At 29.2% G+C, this 18,972-nt stretch overlaps 1 protein-coding gene across 1 annotated transcript; it reads left to right on the top strand.

The window, feature by feature from the left end:
* Positions 1-12,250: 12,250 nt before the first annotated feature.
* LOC100781296 (transcription factor TCP15) lies at positions 12,251-14,175 on the top strand. The gene has a single exon (XM_003520023.5). It carries the CDS (start codon positions 12,698-12,700, stop codon positions 13,970-13,972), a length of 1,275 nt encoding a protein of 424 aa, XP_003520071.1. The 5' UTR covers positions 12,251-12,697; the 3' UTR covers positions 13,973-14,175.
* The last annotated feature ends 4,797 nt before the right edge of the window (positions 14,176-18,972 follow it).

Genomic DNA, 18,972 nt, shown 5'->3' with positions numbered 1-18,972 from the left:
TAATATGACAATAGAATATTACATTGTGTTATGTGTCATCCATGCACGCATATGTATAGTTACATGCTACATGTCATTCACATATACATAAAGACTAAAATTATAAAAATAATTTTACGATAACTAAAAAACAATAACCAAATTGTAGGAACTAAAATAATTTTAATTACGGGGATTGATTTCTTGATTCTTTTTCTTCTTAATTAATCTTTAGTGTTGGTTAAAATAAATTATTTCTAAATTATAAAATGATTATTAAATATTTTTATTGATAAATATTAAATATTAGATGTTAATTAATTTTTTTGTTAGTAGAAGAAACTCAACCTCTCTTTGCCTCCCATACACATTTATTATATTATTCCAATTCTAATGATTATTAATAGCATTCTCATATGTTAAATTAATATATTAAATAACTATTTAACATAAAGAAAAAAGAATTATGCATTGACATTGTAAAAAAATTTACATAATCATTCAATTACAATATATCATATCATGTATGATAAATTTGTTAACGACTTTTAAAATAATTATATTAAAATAATTTAAATGATGACTTGTGATTAAATAATAACGTAAAATTATTTATTAAACTCTTTTAATATATATATATATATATATATATATATATATATATATATATATATATATATATATATTTTGCAGTCACAAATCTCCAAGAAGTCCATTACAAAAAAATGTGAACACTATAATAAAAAGATATTTTAAAACCCATCACAAAATAACCTAAGAGATCATTACTTTATCACCAAAAAAAGTATAAACTAACAAACCTAGCTAATAATAAAGGAAAAAAAGGTATAATATATATTCATTGTTCAAATTTCAGGCCAAAAGTTGAGTCTCCCACCATGAAATAATATATTACCCAAGTCTGGCAAAAAACAAATATTGTAGATTACACTAAACTAAGTCAAACTAATTTCCCTACACAAAAAAAAAAAAGATTAAGTCAAAATAATTTCCAACATAAAATTTTATTAGTTTAGCTCATATTTTATATCGAGCTAGCTCATCAAACTTAGTCCACTATAACACCCTTTTATCGTAGTTGAAATAGGTATACATAGAGTTCGGTTTGGTAACATAGCTGGATTTTTAGGGTGAAATATGCAAACCCCTCATTTTAAACTTTATTATTTCAAAATTCTTAAAAATATCAGTTTAATATATAGACATGCACTATCAATATACTTTTTTTTCTTTTTTAATATAACTTTTAAGATATAATTATTATAAAATTCAATGAACTAGATTATGCATGTTAAATTGTGATTAAATGATAGTATTAAAAGCTAAAATAAAATTATTAATTACTAAAAATACTACTAATGCTTAATATTTTTATGAAAAGCTAAAATAAAATTATTAATTAGTTGATAGATAACATTATAAGTAAAGATTTTCTTCTTTTAAAAAATGAGTCTTATTATGCTATGGCTTTCTCTCATAGTTAATAAAAATCCCATTCATCTTATTACTATACATTTTTAATTCTAGTTAAATATATACTTTTTATTGTTTAATATTTATAAACTATCAAAATATTAACTAGTGTAAATATTAATTACCTATCATGATAATTTCATGAGTATTTTTACAATTTCAAGAGTTTATAAGATAAAATTTAAATAAATCATTATAATTTAAAAATTGTTGTAATTAATCAGATCAAAGAAACTGCATCTTAAAATTTACTTTGGACCTTACATATTTTCAAGAATTTAAATAAGAAATAAATTTCAAATAAAAATACAATGATTTGAATAACTTAATTTAATTGGTTCAAAAAGATATCATTCTAAAACTTACTTTTATACCTAAATATATTTGAGCTGCTTAATTTGTTTGTCAATTAATTAAGGCGCCAAACATTGTGATTGAGTTATATGGTGACTAGTTACTAGTTAGTAATATCTTTTATGAAGTGTTTGGCTGTAAATTAAAGCTCATCCATTTTTAAGGAAATCAATTAATTAATGTCATCCACTTGATAAATAATCAGCCATTTTTTATTAGAAGTTATGAATAGTGATAGTGAAAAAAGGTTCTAATAATTTGTACGTATTTGTTAACACATGGGCAATTCACTTCAAGGTGCATGCATGGGACCGTTGCCATGTCTATGACACAAAGTCAATCTATCAGAGTTAACAGATTGACGAAAGAAAAAGAACAAAAAATTAATGTCAAACCCAATTCCTCAATTTACCCGCTCACAATTGGTGTGTTACTTTAAGAAGGTTCATTTGAGCAATGCCAACTGACCAATATATTAAATTGGATTGCAGTTCACCGTGTTTGACTGAGCAAATATCGCTAGAATACTTTTATAACCCGTACACAAAAAATGAACTCTAAGCAACCATTTTCAAGGAAAATTTATTACTGATCAATGTAAGTTAAGTTATTAATTTTTTTCATAAGAAAATGCTCGTAATCAATAGGTTATGTTAGTGGAAATTCAAACTCATGACGTCTTTATTTATCTAATTCTTATGTCTCTCTCCAGCCATTCAAATCCATTATCGTTACTGTTTTTCACAATCATTTTTCGAGACAACATATACTAATGAAAATGCCTGATGTTGACAGTAATAATAATAAAGAATGAGTGAAAAAAATAGAAGATAATTGAGACAAATAATAGGGGACAAAAGATTATAAAAGAGATATTATGTTATTTTTTAAATTAAAAGATCAAATTAGTTTTTAAAATTAAAAAAAATAATAAAATTCCTAAAATAACCAGCGTAATATATAAAACTCCTAACAAATACATATGCATTTACATGTTAGCTAAACTCTTTTTTTTTTAATATTTATTCTTTTTTATGAAAAGGAGGGTCTAATAATTTTTATTATGTAAGTTTTTAACAATTAACTTTTTTTTAGCATTTAAAAGATAGCCTCGTTAGGGGATCACAATCAAGGAGCAAGTGGTGGTGGCATAAGAATGTTCGTGATGGAGTTCTGCTGTAATATTAAATATTTGTTATTTTATGTTTTCGGTTCTAATTAAGCCATGGTGTATCTTAATGCGTCAATCAACTTCGCCTTGTTTTTGCTGAAGGTGTTATTAGATCTAGAAGACGAGTTTGATGATTCGTTAGTTGGATATTGAAAAAGTGAAAACAAAAAAAAAGTATCAGTGGGTGGAATCTTTGTCAAAGATCAACATTGTGAATCGTATAAATTGTTGAAAATGTATGAGTATGACTCTATCGAATACATGTTTAGCAAATTAATCATAATCATCAATGACCTGGTCTCAAGTTATCGGGAAAAATCTTGAGTAGAAGAGCATAATTCTTTTAGTGTGTAATTTTTTTTTTATCTTATTTATCAGTCAGAAATTGTAAGCTGGTATTTGTTCCCGTAAGAGGTAGAGATATCCTCGCACGCACGTTCTAGTAGGAGTGAAGTGTGTTAAAAAAAACTCTTACCATTTCACCCATTTGTATGTTTTTCTTTCTTACTGGAATTGTCTAATACTGAAGATGATCTATACTAGAGGAGGCAAAATAAGATATTTGCTATCACGGTTGATGATCGACTAATTGGAGAGAAAGAAATATAATCAACATTAAGTTCTTGTTTCTAGAATGACTATTCAGAGTCAATACAAGATCGTCCTTTACAAATGATTTTAAGATTATCAAAACCTAAAAATTCTATTCTCCTTTTGCCTTTTTTTAATGAAGAAAATTAAAGTTGTTCTTTGGTATTGTGACTTAAAATATTGCGATAATATGGATTCAATTTTTCTTTCTTCAAAAGCTACTAGGATTTAGTTAAAGATGATGTATGTGACTTATGCCCTGAATTTTACTACAATGCTAATTAAATTGCCAAAATGAATTACTTCTTCTTTCCTTACTCTTGTCCTTAAGAATAATCGTCCCTAAGAATTGAAGGATTACAGACCCATATCTCTTATTGGAAGCATTTATAAAATTATTTCAAAAGTGTTAGACAGTAAGCTAAAGAGGGTGCTTAGTTATGTGATTTCTTCAACTCGGTTTGCTATTTTGAGGTAGATTGATGGGGAACTAATGATAAATGAAATTGTTGATTGGGAAATTAAAAAAATTGGCAAAGGAATGTCTAACTCTAAAGGTTGATTTTAAAAAAGAAAAGTATATGATTCACTTAACTAATTTAAACGTGGATGAAGATTTAAACGTCTTTCTTTTACAACCTATTGAGTGTGCACATCGATGTGTGTGTTCGCTCGTGTACTTAGTGTGTGCATGTGTTGTTTGTAAATATGTGCCTAGCTAGTGTCAATAGTGTGTGCGCAGGCACCCTTAATTAGTGTAATGTGTTAATGTTGTGTGCCCTTAGTGTTTAATGTGTACGCTTGCGTGCATGTACTCTTTTTATGTCTTAGATTTACTTTTCTCACTCTTACATGTTTAAATTCCATTATAATGTAAATAATTTTTACACCATCAAAAATCACCTATTATTATATTACTAAATTTTATAACAAGTATCTTAAAAGATATATTTAAATTTTTTATTATTTAATGATATTAAAATATTTTCAAAGAGGACACCAAAATTAATCTTAAATATTAGAAAGCAAAAATTTCACACTAGAAATAACTTCGATACTAATTTTAGGTTCAAGTTTGGAATATATAATTACTTTAATCTTTAGGAGGAAAGATTAAAGTAATTATATTATTAGAACTTAACCAATAATTAATTGATATGAAGCTGTTAGAACTTAACCAATAATTAATTTTAGGTTCAAGTTTGGAATATATAATTACTTTAATCTTTAGGAGGAAAGATTTTGTGCTCATAATCAGTAATCTTATTCAATTTAAACAAGTTTGCATAAAAAAATACCTGTGATGTTAAATTTAAAAATAAAAAAAATTGACGATAATTATTTTTCTTGTTCAAAACTATTCATTTCTAGACGACTGAGGTTTTAATGAGCAGAAAGGCAACTGGTAAGAGATGCCGTTTAATCAATAATATTGTGAGGATATCTATTGGGCTATGAACCTAATTATAAATCTGAAAATCGAATCACGAAATCAAAAATATATTTTGTCTATAATTGATTAAAGAATTGATTTTATAATCTAAAAGTCAATGATAAATTATTCCAACCAGTCAATATATGCGATTTTACTTTAGTTAAAATAATTTTTTTTCATCGAAATAATTAATTCCAAATTTTATTTAATTTTTAATTTATTTTACTCAAACACATTATAAAAATTAATTTTAATTTTAAAAATAATTATATGAATCAATTAATTTAAATTCTCTATCTTTATTTGTAAATATAAAAAGAGTAAAGTATATTTAAATCTGATTTCATTTTATTTTAATAATTTAAACATTATAGTTCTTTTTTTGTTTTTGAACATCGAAATTTTTTAAAATAATGTTCGTCATTACTTAAAGATCACGACAAACGTATAATCATATCATTGCAGAATAATTTTCTAATGTATAAATAAAACATAATATAATTATTGTTAAGTGATGATGTGTATTATTTTAAAAATCTTAAAATTTACAAAATTAAAAGGGACAACTTTTTTTTTAAAAAAATCATATTTATAAACACTAAATATAATTTTTTAATTTAAATCAAATTGATGTTATTTTCTACGAGTTAGTTAAAGTCAAATTTAGGTGGTGCAAGTACAAATATATAATAATTCAACGAAAAAAAGTACATATATATAATATGGACTAAAAATTTTAGGAGCATTGAAATCAAATAAATTTATATTTATAATTATATCCTCGGACTCCATTGGGCCGAGTTAAAAACTTTATTCTTCAATCTCTTCATGTTATTATAGTTGAGTTTGAGAGGCTGGGTACTATCTTATCTCTATTGAGTCGAGTGAAACTAAGATGAATCTCATTAAACATGTTTTTAAATTCAAATATCTTGGATAGAAAAAAATATAATTATGAAAAAAATGTACTAAAAGTAATCATTCAAGATTTTCAACGAAAATTAATTATAAAAAAATTGGTGAATACTAAGTTATACTAACATTGATTTATGATTGACTATCAGTATATGATTATTTTATATTGGCATTACATCACTACTAAACTCTAAGAAAATATTTCGATGTAGAAAGTTTAAAATTTATATAGAGAGAGAGAGTATTATTTAAATACCTTTTTATAATAATAATTTATAATAAATTATAAAAAAAATATTTTTTATAAGACTATGTTTGATAAAAGTAATTAAAAAATGAGTAAAAAATAAAAGATTAAAAACATTAGCTAGTAATTAAAAGTTGATGATTCATATAAATTTTCATTTTGCTGTATGAATAAAAAAAGTTAATCTTACATTGTATTTTAAAATATTATCAACCAAGTTTAAAATAAAAATTAATTTTGTTGTATGATTAAAAATTATAATATTAACCTTATATTATATTTTAAAGTATTCTCAATCAAATTTAAAATGAATCAAAATAACACATAAATTGACGTCATATCTTTATTATGTTGATTAGTATAGTAATAAAACTATACTTTATATAAAAGGGTATAAAGTAAATTTAATAAATATCATTTCAAAGATAAAAAAGAAGAAAAAAAATAAAATATATAAGAATTAAAAACTGGAAACTAAAACACTACTTAAAACAGAATATCAAAATCTGTTCCAAGTTATTAAAAAATAGTTGTTTACACAAAACACTAAAAACTTGCATGAATGGTGAAATAAAACTTTTCATCAAGTAAAAGGAAATTTAGTTAAAATACTTGTCAAACATGCAATATAACCCAAATATATCGCTTTATTGTATTACTTATTTTATTATATATATTTTTTTTCTTTTAGTTTTAAATGATTGTATAAATTGAATTTCCTGAAAGAAAAAGAGCACATGAAAGGAGAAAGAAAAAGGTTAAAATATCATAACTGGTGTAATGAGTAAGTATTTGACTTGAGTGTTGAAAGGAATCTTATTGTCTTGACCCTTGAGATTGAGGCAGCAAGAAAAAGCCAGGGCATGCAGTTCTCTGCAACTCCAAACTTGTTTGCGGTTACAAAGAGACTTCACTAATTAGAACGCACTGCTGCGACCTATGCATCAGCATGACCCCACTCCTGTTGTACTGTACCAACATGCATTACTTTTAGTGCAGGGTACGGCAGCTAAACACCATTCAATTCTAAAGCGTGTTACTATTTATTTTTCAAGTTGCTGATACAAGTCTTTCATACTTAAATTCTTTAATTATGGTATCAAGTTTGATTTTTTATTTAAACCTTAAATCACAGTTAAAAGTGTTACTTTATCTCAAAGTAAGTCTATTTAGTAGAAGAAATATTAATTGGACGTTAACAAAAAATTTCAGATAACTCCTGATTGAAAAAAAAAATAATAATTGTGCCTTTCTTCTTTTCACATTTCCCTCTTTGGACCAAAATTAAATTATCATATGCCATTCTGATAATTACACAACTTGTTAACCTACCTGTCATTCGTTTTGGTTTTTTCCTTTATTATTATCATCACAATAAGTTCTTTACTTTGTGAAAAGTCCATCTTGCCCTTGGAATTTAATATTGTTCACGCCACCTGTCATTCCTTCTTTTTCTTTTCTTTCATGAAAAAACCTGTCATTCCTCTTCCTTCCAATCCAATGTATGTTCTTTTCTTCTTAATCATATAATAATCCGTTAGCACTCAAATTAAATTAAATACCCAACAGCTGGTTGTTTCTTTTCGGAAATGTTTTCTAAACAACAAAGAAAAATAGTTCTCTTTTGATTTTAAGATTTATTTTAAAAATACAGTATATGAACAAGATGGTAAAATAATGACATGCATATTCTCTTACAAATACTCTATAAAATAAGTAATAAAAAAAAAGTGAGTACGTGTAATAATTTTTTAAATCATAAATAAAATCATAATAATATTGTGAAAAGTTCTTATATTCGCCGTCCCATTTTCATCAAATTAATAATTATAAGTGCCGTATGGGGCACCACAAATCAAATTTCTTTTATATATTATTCAATTAACATATTGTTATAATAGTGATAGAGATGATGCGTTTACCGGAATAATCTTTTATGTATAGGCAGAAGATTGAGAATTACGATAGAATAATATATCATAAGAATGGGAGTTAGATTTGCACCTTTCAAAACGAGTGACCGGCTTGACCAAAAATGGGACGAAAAAGATTTATTTATAGCCCGATAACCACCAATATTCCGACAAAATTGTTGTGCATGATTGAGCTGATATGGATGGTAAGCCATCCTCATCACCGGCATAAATAGGTACCAAAGCACGTGATTCATCAACTTCGGAAATAAATAAATAAAAACTGTTTGATTTGTGATCATCAACTAGTACTAGTCCTTTGCCTCATGATGAGGACTCTATTTTGCTGTACAATCACTCTTGACTCTCATATAACTAAGCTACTAGTAAGTCACCAGGGAAAAAAAAATGGAACTAGGATATAATTTGGTCTTTCTATTGCTATGTAAAAAGGGGGTTTGCATTAAAAAAAAGAGTTACATGGGGTATATTCAAGGCACACCTAATGTTCTCATGCTACATTAGTATGGTCTTGTTTTTAAGACCCAAATTTATAATAGAATGTGCTTGGCACATGCCTAAGAGAAGTTTTTAACCAATTTTATGGAGAGTTAGTGGATATAATGTCAAATATATATCATCGAGCACAGAGATCAATTAGAGAAGTGAAAGTGTTTTAACTTAATTATTATATTTTGAATACTCAATTGAGTTAAATACCTATAAGAATTTTTTTTATATAAGTAGTCTTATTGTTGTACTCTACCTCCTGGAAAAATACATGTAACCTCTTCCAAAAAATATGTCAAAATCCTTTTGTTATCTAATTATGACCTAAATGTTACATCATTTACACATGTGATTACTCTACTGTAATTTGTGCTTCACCTGTATGAACATGCTTGCAAGATTGCTGTTACGCAGGCAAAATAATGATAAGCCCCATTAGGTTTCTGAGCAGAACGTGGTTGTGTCGTTAGCTATAGTGACAGTGCATGAGACAGCCCACAAATACTATTGATTCTTTTTTTAGAAATCAAAGTGTACCTTTGGTTACATCTGAATGACTCAAAGGCATCAAGAATCGTTGGCATGGCCATGGTGGGTAAAAAAGTGCATCTCCAATTGTAGAGGAATGACATGACTAAGTGTCATTTAGAACCGAGCAAGTTAATTGTGGTACAAATCAAACAAACATAATAGGAAATTTGAGAAACAAATCAGTTGGAGGAATTATCGTTATCGAATGCAAAAACTTCTCTTAGTGACATGTGCAAACAATGTTACATCTTAATTAATTAATCTTTTTCTAAACCACTTAGTACAGCGTATATAATTGCGGTGTTCGATATTGTTTCATCATTTTGTTAGGTATGTTGGTTGTTGAAATGTAATTGTACTATGCCATTGCATTGCGGGGTCATATTATTTCCATTGTTTGTTCCCTTTAAAGTTAACTTGGCCCTTTTGGCCACATGGGGTGACACGTGCCTTGCTTCAATTTTCTCTCTCATGGATGTTAAGTTTTGTATAATATAATTATTAAATTATTATAATTTTCTAAGTCAAGTTGCAGATTTTCTAGCTAGCTAGGAAGTAGTGGAGAAATGATTTTATAGCCAATTTTATTTAGAAAGTGGGCTATATTTTTTTATTACTAACCAAAATGTAGTTGACGAGCAACGACATAACAATTCTTTGTGACGAGAACCTTTATGACTTTATGTAAAAGGCAGATCTTATAGTGTTTTGAGGTTTATAAATCAAAATTCTGAAGGACCACATATATGTGTATATACCCGCCTCGTGAAGAATTAGCTTGACGATTGTTAGAAATAAGATGATTGATTGTTGATTAATTAATTAACTATCAAAATTTTCTTTAATTTATTTTTCAATTTGGTACAGAGAAAAAGAAATGAAACTGTAAGTTTAACAAAGAAAACTTGAAGCTTTCACTAATAAACCATGGCGAAGATAGCGGAAGTTGAATCCTAGATTCCCTAATAATGTTCTTGATCAGTCAATCCAATTATGGCTAATGCATTAACAATATCCTTACGTTTCTAACAGCAAGTGCCATAAAATTTTAAAACTTGTAAATATATTACATATGTTAAAGAATACGTTTCAAACATTTCTTAAGAATAATATCAAAAGAATGGTGTAATCTGTTATGAGAAGTAGTCTTGCAGCACGCCAGCACTAACTTGAAAATTCCTTTCATTGAGATCAGTATATATATACTCTTGTAATCCTGTTAATATAACTAGAAAATAGGGTGAAAGCTAAAATTACATGCATATTTGACTTAGTTTATTTTATAAAAATAACAATTTTTTTATCAATTTAGTTTCTTGAATTTTCTTAAATTATTTTCCGATGAAAACATCCATGGGCTACATATATCCGCCTATGTATTATACTCGATTGACTCGTATAATATAAGGTATATATAATATAGGGCATATGTCAAATTAATGATTCAGGATATAACATGGTTTTTTGTAAGAAGAAAAAAACACTATTAAGTACAATCATGATGATAAGTACTAAGAACAACAAGATGAGGTAATTTACATTTCTTTTTAGTAAGTTAAACCATGATATTTCCTTTAATCATAAATGGAAAAAAAACATGGAAAAGTGGTAGAATGATAGAAAAGAAAAAGCAATGGAAGGAATAAATATACCTAATAAAATGCTAGTGTTAATTAAGTTAACCCTAGATGATGAACAGAGGAAGGGAGTGGGCAAGGAAAATGGGATTAAGGGGAAGCCCTAGGCCCTTGAATGAGGGGCAAAGAAGGAAAAAGAAAAGGGCAATGATGAGTTGAATGACATGGGATCCACTTGATTATCTTTTTTATTTGCCTTAGTTTTTAGTATTTTTGACTTAGGAGTTTGGGTCCCATTTCCGGCCACCACAGTCTTTATGGATTGAATGATAAAGAGCACCGCACGTGGAGTCTGAATCAAGAGACTGTCCACTGTCCAACCACAATCAAATGACACCCTGTATTTTACTTAAAATCTTTTTTTTCTGGTTCATTTCCTTTTCTTTCCCACTTCTAATTAAATTTAATGGCAAAGAGAAAAATAAAATAAAAATCCTTTATTCCCAAAAGAAACAACCTTCGCAAAGTTCATGTATTTCCTAGTGATTCAATATCCTTCGTGTTTATTTGATTCTTCATGTGTTTCAGATAGCTAGGATCAATCAACTATTGCGAACTTAATAAAAATAACATTTTTTTATAAAAAAAAAAGTAATTTTATATTAATCTAACCATAAGATTTAAAATTACCACGTAGTTAATTAAGTATACTAAATTACATACAATTTTAAAATTAATTGATATTTAATTTATCATATCATTTTTTAGTGTATGACATATTATTTTAAAATATAAATAAATATTTATGATTAAAATATAAATTTTTAAACCATTAAATATAATATTATATATAATCACGAAAATATTATAGAGTTTAATTATTAAATTGATCGGTTTTAATTATCATGAAAAAAAAATATAGGAAATTTTTTAATAAAATATAATTAAGGAGTATTTCAACCTGTGACGTATTAGAACAAATTAAAACAAATATAAACTATGTTCACACAAAAAAAAAAAAAACAAATATATCTATTTTATTAAAAAAAATGGTACTGTATTAAGTTATAAAAAAAAATGGTTCATAACCGGACAATCCGACACTTAATAGTATCAATTATGACTTTCTTGTAAATTTTAAGATTTTTAACATTTCTTTTAAAACCATTTCTTAAGCTAATTAATGCATTCCTTTTTTATAATAATAATAATAATATGAGAAATAGCGATTTACACGTTTCCTTAAAAAAAACGACACACGAATTAGGAAATGTTGTTACTCCGTATACACGACTGCTATTCCTTTCAATTTGTAACATTTATTGTACAGCAAGTTGCAACCATCCAATTTCCAAAAGTAAAAAAATTCAAAATGGGGACATTCATTCATGTCAAGACTGTAGAAAATAAGAAGAGTGATAACACAAGAGAAGACTAAAAAAAAATGATTCCATTCATAAAAAAAACAGAAAGGAAGAGAAAACCTATGCTTTTTCAAATTTTACTGAGCCCTTATTATTCCCACTCATTATTTTTGTTGCTTAAAGCTTGCCCTCTCCTCTCCCTTATCCTCTATTCACTCATTCTCTCTCTCTCTCTCTCTCTCAACACAGAGAAAACAACCCAGCTGCAATAATCTCCCATCTGAAAGGAATTCCATGCTCCACAAAACACACAAACAGAGAAAAGAGAGACCCACTAGCCCACTAAGCGATAGAAATTGAGGGTCACCTCATCACACCTCCTTAGCTACTACACACAAACACAACAACATACATAGCAAAAAAATATATAGAAAAAGAAATCTAGTGGCAGTACTACTACTTACTACTTCCACTATAGCTGCTAGCTACCAGATAGGAGGAAAAGAGTAAGGTTTTTTTTTTTTTAATAAACCCCACCAATTCATTTCTTTTTCTTTTCTTTTTCCTTAGAAAAAAGTGCTTATAGAGAAGCTTGGTTATATGAGATAACAAGATCATGGAATTGGAAGCTGATCATCAAAATGGGATTCGAAGCAGACTCAATTTCCCTCTGCAGCTGTTAGAGAAAAAGGACATTGATGACGTCACGGAACAACCTTGTTCCACCACCAGCGTGGTAACTGCTACTACTACTGCTATTACTACTACTACTACTTCAGATAACAACGACCTCCACTTGGCGGAGCAGTCCAAGAAGCCTCCGCCGAAACGGAGTTCCACCAAGGACCGCCACACGAAGGTCGATGGGCGAGGCCGCCGGATCCGCATGCCGGCGGCCTGCGCTGCCAGAGTGTTCCAGCTCACGCGTGAGCTGGGACATAAGTCTGACGGCGAGACCATCGAGTGGCTCCTCCAGCAGGCGGAGCCCGCCGTCATCGCCGCCACTGGGACAGGCACCATTCCCGCCAACTTCACCTCCCTCAACATCTCCCTCCGCAGCTCTGGCTCCACCATGTCGGCCCCGTCGCACTACTTCCGCGGAAACTACTTCAACCCTAGCACGTTCTCCACGTCCGCCGCCGCGGCGGCGGCGGCTCAGCTGAGAAGCCGCGCAGAGTGGGACCGGAGCATGAGCATGGTGATGGAGGATTCTCGAAGGAGCATGCTGGAGAACACTTCTTCAATCTCCGCAATTTTGAATTTCAACCCTATGGGTAACGTTAATGTAATTCAACAAGCGAAACAAGAGCTTCGGGAAGAATCCGGCGGGGGCGGCGGTCTTGAATCGGTGGCTTCTGATTCCGATGGAAGCTTAGGGAGAAAGAGAAGGCCAGAGCAAGAACTATCACAAATGGGAAGCTATTTGATACAATCAAGCACAGGGTCGCTTCCGGCGAGCCACGCTTCCAATACGGCGGCGTTTTGGATGGTGGCGGGTCACGGCAACCAAGCCATGAGTGGTGGTGGCAGCGGCGGCGGTGGCAACAATGGTAGCAGCGATAATAATCCCATTTGGGCAATTCCCTCTGTTGGGAATAGTGGTGTGTATAGAGGAGCTATGTCTGCTCCAGGTGGCATTCATTTCATGAATTTCGCTTCTCCGATGAACCTTATGCCCGGAGGTCAACTAGGTTCCGGTATCGTTGGTGGCGGTGGCGGCGGTGGTGGCAACGGCGGTGCTCAACTTCTAAGTGAAAGTAACTTAGGCATGCTTGCAGCCCTTAATGCCTACAGGCAGATTCCGGCGAACGGCGTCTCGGAGCCTCCGGGCAGTGCCGGGCAACATCACGGCGGAGACGATGGACGTGATTCCACCAGTCAACATTCCTGAGGGTCAAAATAATCACAAGTGTATGATCTGATGCTAGCTTCTTAATTTTTCTTTTAATTACTATATTATTCCTAGTGCTATTATTACTACTATTAGCTCTACTACTAATTAGTGATTTGCATAATATATATTAAATACGTAATTATATATGTTATGTCCATTTGCAAAAATATGCAAGAAGCGCAAGTTTGATTGCTTTGGTATATTGAGTTCAGTTTGCGGTTTTGGTTGGACCTTTGGTGTGATTTTGCTGAGGTTGATCATGTTAGGGTTTAATTCGAGAAGAAATTAATACACGTATATTTTAACAATGGTATTCCTCTATATTTCATATACGTGCTATGAAGGTGTTTAATTTAGATAGTTAGTTTCTTATTAAAAATCAGATCGCTGTCTTATGATCTGGGATATGATTAATTTGTTGCTTGGTGCTGCACTATCACTTGTCATCATTTAATATATAATTTTATAATTTTATAGAAAGACATATATGAAACATAGACACATTAATTAATAAATTAGTAGTATTGTTAAGAGGAAGCTAGGTAGGTTTAACAAACTCATTATAACTGTCCATTATTATTGCTTTGGCCGGGGAGGAAATTAATAAGGTACGAATTTGATCTTTTATTTTTTTTTACTGCATTGAGTTGAAGATGCTGCCCTTCTGGTGAGTACTGCAAACACTGTCACATGCATATGATGCATCCCTTATTGCTGCAGTTGTGAATTATGTATGTGTACTATAGTACATAGCTCTAGCTAGGGACCAATATCTAGATACATAAATAATAGATGCTTTGGATGAAGAAAGAGCCCACTTTGAAGTAGCTAAGCTCTTAAACTCAGGTGGTGACCAGTGAGACCCAAAGGGTTGGCCATTGCCTAAAATTCACATACAATCACTGCCTCCACAAGACCTTCGTTCTTTCTCTTTCCATTATATATATATATATATATATATATATATATATATATACACTATCATAGCCTGAGTTTATTGTATGTATAGTACGTTGCACGAATTAACAGTAATAATCTTCTAGGGGCTATGAACTCATCACATATTACCCCATTTTCGCCCTTTGCCTCTCTATTATTCAGTACTGTTGTTTTCAAAAAATTTAAAAACTACCCGTACCAAAATTAGGTTTCTGAAAGTGGGTATATAATTTGACTAATTTTTGTAGAGTAATCTTTTTTTTTTTATTTTTGAGAGATTTTTTTAAAAGAAATAATTAAGTTTCCCAAAAGTAATAATGAAATCTGAATTTAAATTACATATAATAAATTTGTTTTGTGACTTTCATTTTCAGCCCCACGTTACTAGCTATTTTGTTATATACGAGAAGTAATATAAAACTTTAAGCCTTCATATATATATAATTTACTTCACTTCCTTTTTTTCTTCTTCTTTACTTCACTTCCTTTTTAGATAATAAAATGTGAAAAATTCTCATTCCAAAACACATCTCTCTACATTTTTATTTTCCCCATCAAGTAAAGTGTAGAAATCATATAGGAATTTTTGTGTCTAAATATAGTTTTTCTTTTCTTTCTGGCATCTTTGGCACAAAATGTTCGTACGTGTTTGATTCATGGACCACTCAGATACTTCTATCATTGGATAGCCTAATTTAATTGCCTTAATTAAAACCACAATAGTACACTTGTTGGGGTGACATTTGTGCCATCAATATGTACTTAATGTTAATGAAAAAGGTTCAAATGTTCTTTTGCTTCCCTTTGATTAAATGTTGATAATTGAAAAGAAAAACTTGATTAATTGAGAGTAATTACTTCTTCTTTATAACTTGTTTGTTTTATCTTTGTCAGCATTTAATTAGAGAGATAAAGAAAAGAAAAATATATTTAAATTCATTAATGAAATGAAATGCTTATGCTTAATCAAATAAGAGGTAGAAAATTAAAAGTAGAATCGTTGAATCTCATTAAATACTTGAGTAGATTGCATTCATTTCCTTTGAGAGATGCTTAAATTACATTCTCATTCTTGCTTATTTTAAAATGTACACACTCTTCTTTTCAAAAGTTTCATTTAGTCCATTTTAATATAAATGAGTTGTTTTTAAAGTTTTTTTTTTTTTTTGCTTCGATCTCAACATAATTGATACTAGCTTTTTTCATATTATTAAATGATACTAGTTTTGAACATCTATTTAAAATTTCATTCTATCTTCTAAATAATAAATGCTAAAAAGTAATCGTTGGTGATACTATTTTTTTAGAGACGTTAGTGATACTAGTTAAAGGTCGTAGAAAATGATAAAATGTTATTGATACATTCATAATTGCTCACTGTTGTTTAGATATTTGTGTCTACTGAAAATGTCTAACAAACTCTAGCTATATACTTTTTTCCAGCCAATTATTTATCTCAATCAGTTGGATCCAATATAGTGTCAATGCAAAAGTCTTGCATGCGCTGAATTGATTCTTGAAAAAAATTATGGCTAAGTTAGCTATTAGTATTGTAATTAATCCTTGTTGAAATTTATGTCCTATCCAGATGGTGAAATAGGATAACCTCTCCTTTTCCCAAACTCTATGCATAAATTAAAAATGGAATAAAACACTTCTAATTGATTTCTTCTTTTTTTTTTTTTAATTTGTTGCGTATTTTTTAAACAAACTGCATTATAACTCCAATCTTTTTTAAAATTATTACATATATTATTGGACCATTGTAATTATTCAACTATATAAGTCACTAACGTAAAAAAAATAGAAAAATTATACAACTCACTTACTCATTTGAATGATGTTACTTTTAAATATTTACAAGCTAATGATAATTAATTGTGAAGATGTATAAAGTGTAATGCTGCTTAGTCTTATTCATCCCTCTTAACAAAATTACACACGACAAAACACAAAAAAAAATTAGATTTCAAAAGTATCATCTTAATAATATAAAATTATATTCTGATAATTAAACTAGTCCTGTGCGCATGGTTCGTATTCTAGTTATGGTTTATATGAACGTCGTCTATGCATTAGGAAGTCGTGCATGGCGCAATACTTAGGGTAGGTAAAAAAAACTAGGTAGGACAGAGTGGGTTCCTTGTTAAGAAAACGATGAGACCACAAAAAGAAAAAGTTGCGAAAAAAAATAAAAAGGTAAAAGATTCATGCGCATAACAGTACCCAAACCATTAATTTAACTATTAGAAGTGTTGTAGTTCTTACCTTGTTCATTTATTTATTTATCAAATAGCATCGGACGTTATTAATTATATACCTCAGGTTCCAACTTTGGAATATTAGTAAGCTAGAGAACGAGATGAAATTTCGAAGAACTAATAGACATTAGATGATAAAACGATAGATTAAAGGTTTTTCATAATGTTCATTCGGAAAATGTTATTTCGAATATGAGAAAATTTCATAACACAAAAAGGTAAAACCCAAAATATAGCTTCTTTTTTACAGAAAATTAAACCTAAAATGACTAAAATATCAAATAATGTCAATTATATATAAAACACTTGTATTACTATCACCAAATATGTCGATCAATTAAGGTAAAATTACTCTAACTTAACTAAAATTTTGAATTTAAATCTGAATACGGTTGTATTAAATATTTAAAGGTAAGATAGCTATGGTTTAATTGAATGATACATATGATTTAGAAGGAAGAAAAAAACATTTGTACCCACTTCATGTCCCAAACCCTGTCCCCCAATCATAATGTAACATCTCATTTTAAAAAAATCCACCACATTTTTAATCGGGATAAATAAAAAAATAACATCATTGTAAACTGAAGCTTCCACTTTTTTCCCCCACATTCTCCATTAACGTTCTACTTGTTTCATTTTTACCAGTTGTCGATCACTTTCATCTCATGAGCCGCACCAAAAATTTGGGTTTATGTCAAAGGAAACCGATCGATTGATTCAAAGGCTTTGCTTTATGATTTTAATTAGTATCAATCCATTAACACGTTTTTTACTATCACAGACGAATTCAGAAATCTATTATATAGGACTGGAAATTTTTTTTCCTTTTCTACAATTATTTAAATATATAACTTCTAAAATATAATTATTTAATAAACAATGACGACTTCTAAAAATTATTTATTAGTTTTACACATAATATTAAAATTTATTTTTATTTCAAACAAAATAATGTAACATAGTAAAAAATTCTATTTCAAATGATAAAAAAAATTCTATAGTTCATAAGATGCATCTCTAAGTAAGGATATTTTAAATGAATCAAGAGAGGACAAAATTGAAACATAATTAAGATTTACGGATTTAATATCATTTATTTACATGAGATTAAATTGGTAGATAAGCGGGGGAAAATGTATTTTAGATATCAAAATGAGATTTGACTCTTATTATTTTTTTTATTTTTTATTTTTAATTACTTAGAGATGCATCTCGATGTAAGCAGTAAAAGGTATTGTATTCTTTGCACAAGTCTTGCTAATTAAGTAACTATTTAATTTTATTTTTATTTTTACTTTTCAAAATGCTTAATTACCACTAGACTTGTCAAATATTCTATTTCTCATTGCAATTGATGTCAATAATTTCAAGTTGTCTGTTCAAGAATTCCGCAAATCAGTTATCGAAGAAGAAAAAAAAAGGCTTTAGCAGTTCAGCCTTGACCCAAAGTTCACTAAGCGCAAGTTATCAACTCCTAAACAGACACCCTTCCATTATCACATTAGAATTAGAATTACTTACTAAATGTGCATAACATCCCTGTTTAGTATTAATTAATTTTTCTATTACGGATTGTTAATTACCTTCTTTTCCCTCTTTCGTTTGTGAAATCTTCCCTTAATTACGTCTTTCGTTCGTGGCTTCCTTTAACTCTGAGTACTGGTGAGAGTATTTGCATCTATCTTTTTGCATATACAACATTAAACACTCATAATATATTGATATTACTCTTTCGAAAATGTCAATCATTAACAAAACATGCACTTATTGTATTCCTTTTATTTTAAGAAAAGT

The sequence above is a fragment of the Glycine max genome, chromosome 2 (genome assembly GCF_000004515.6).
Source record: "Glycine max cultivar Williams 82 chromosome 2, Glycine_max_v4.0, whole genome shotgun sequence".
Lineage (NCBI taxonomy): Eukaryota > Viridiplantae > Streptophyta > Magnoliopsida > Fabales > Fabaceae > Glycine > Glycine max.
Note: the sequence above shows the minus strand (reverse complement) of the source record. Positions and strands in the feature narration are given on the sequence as shown.

Coding starts and splice junctions, on each gene's coding strand:
- LOC100781296 (XM_003520023.5), top strand. CDS start 12,698: ATGGAATTGGAAGCTGATCATCAAAATGGGATTCGAAGCAGACTCAAT.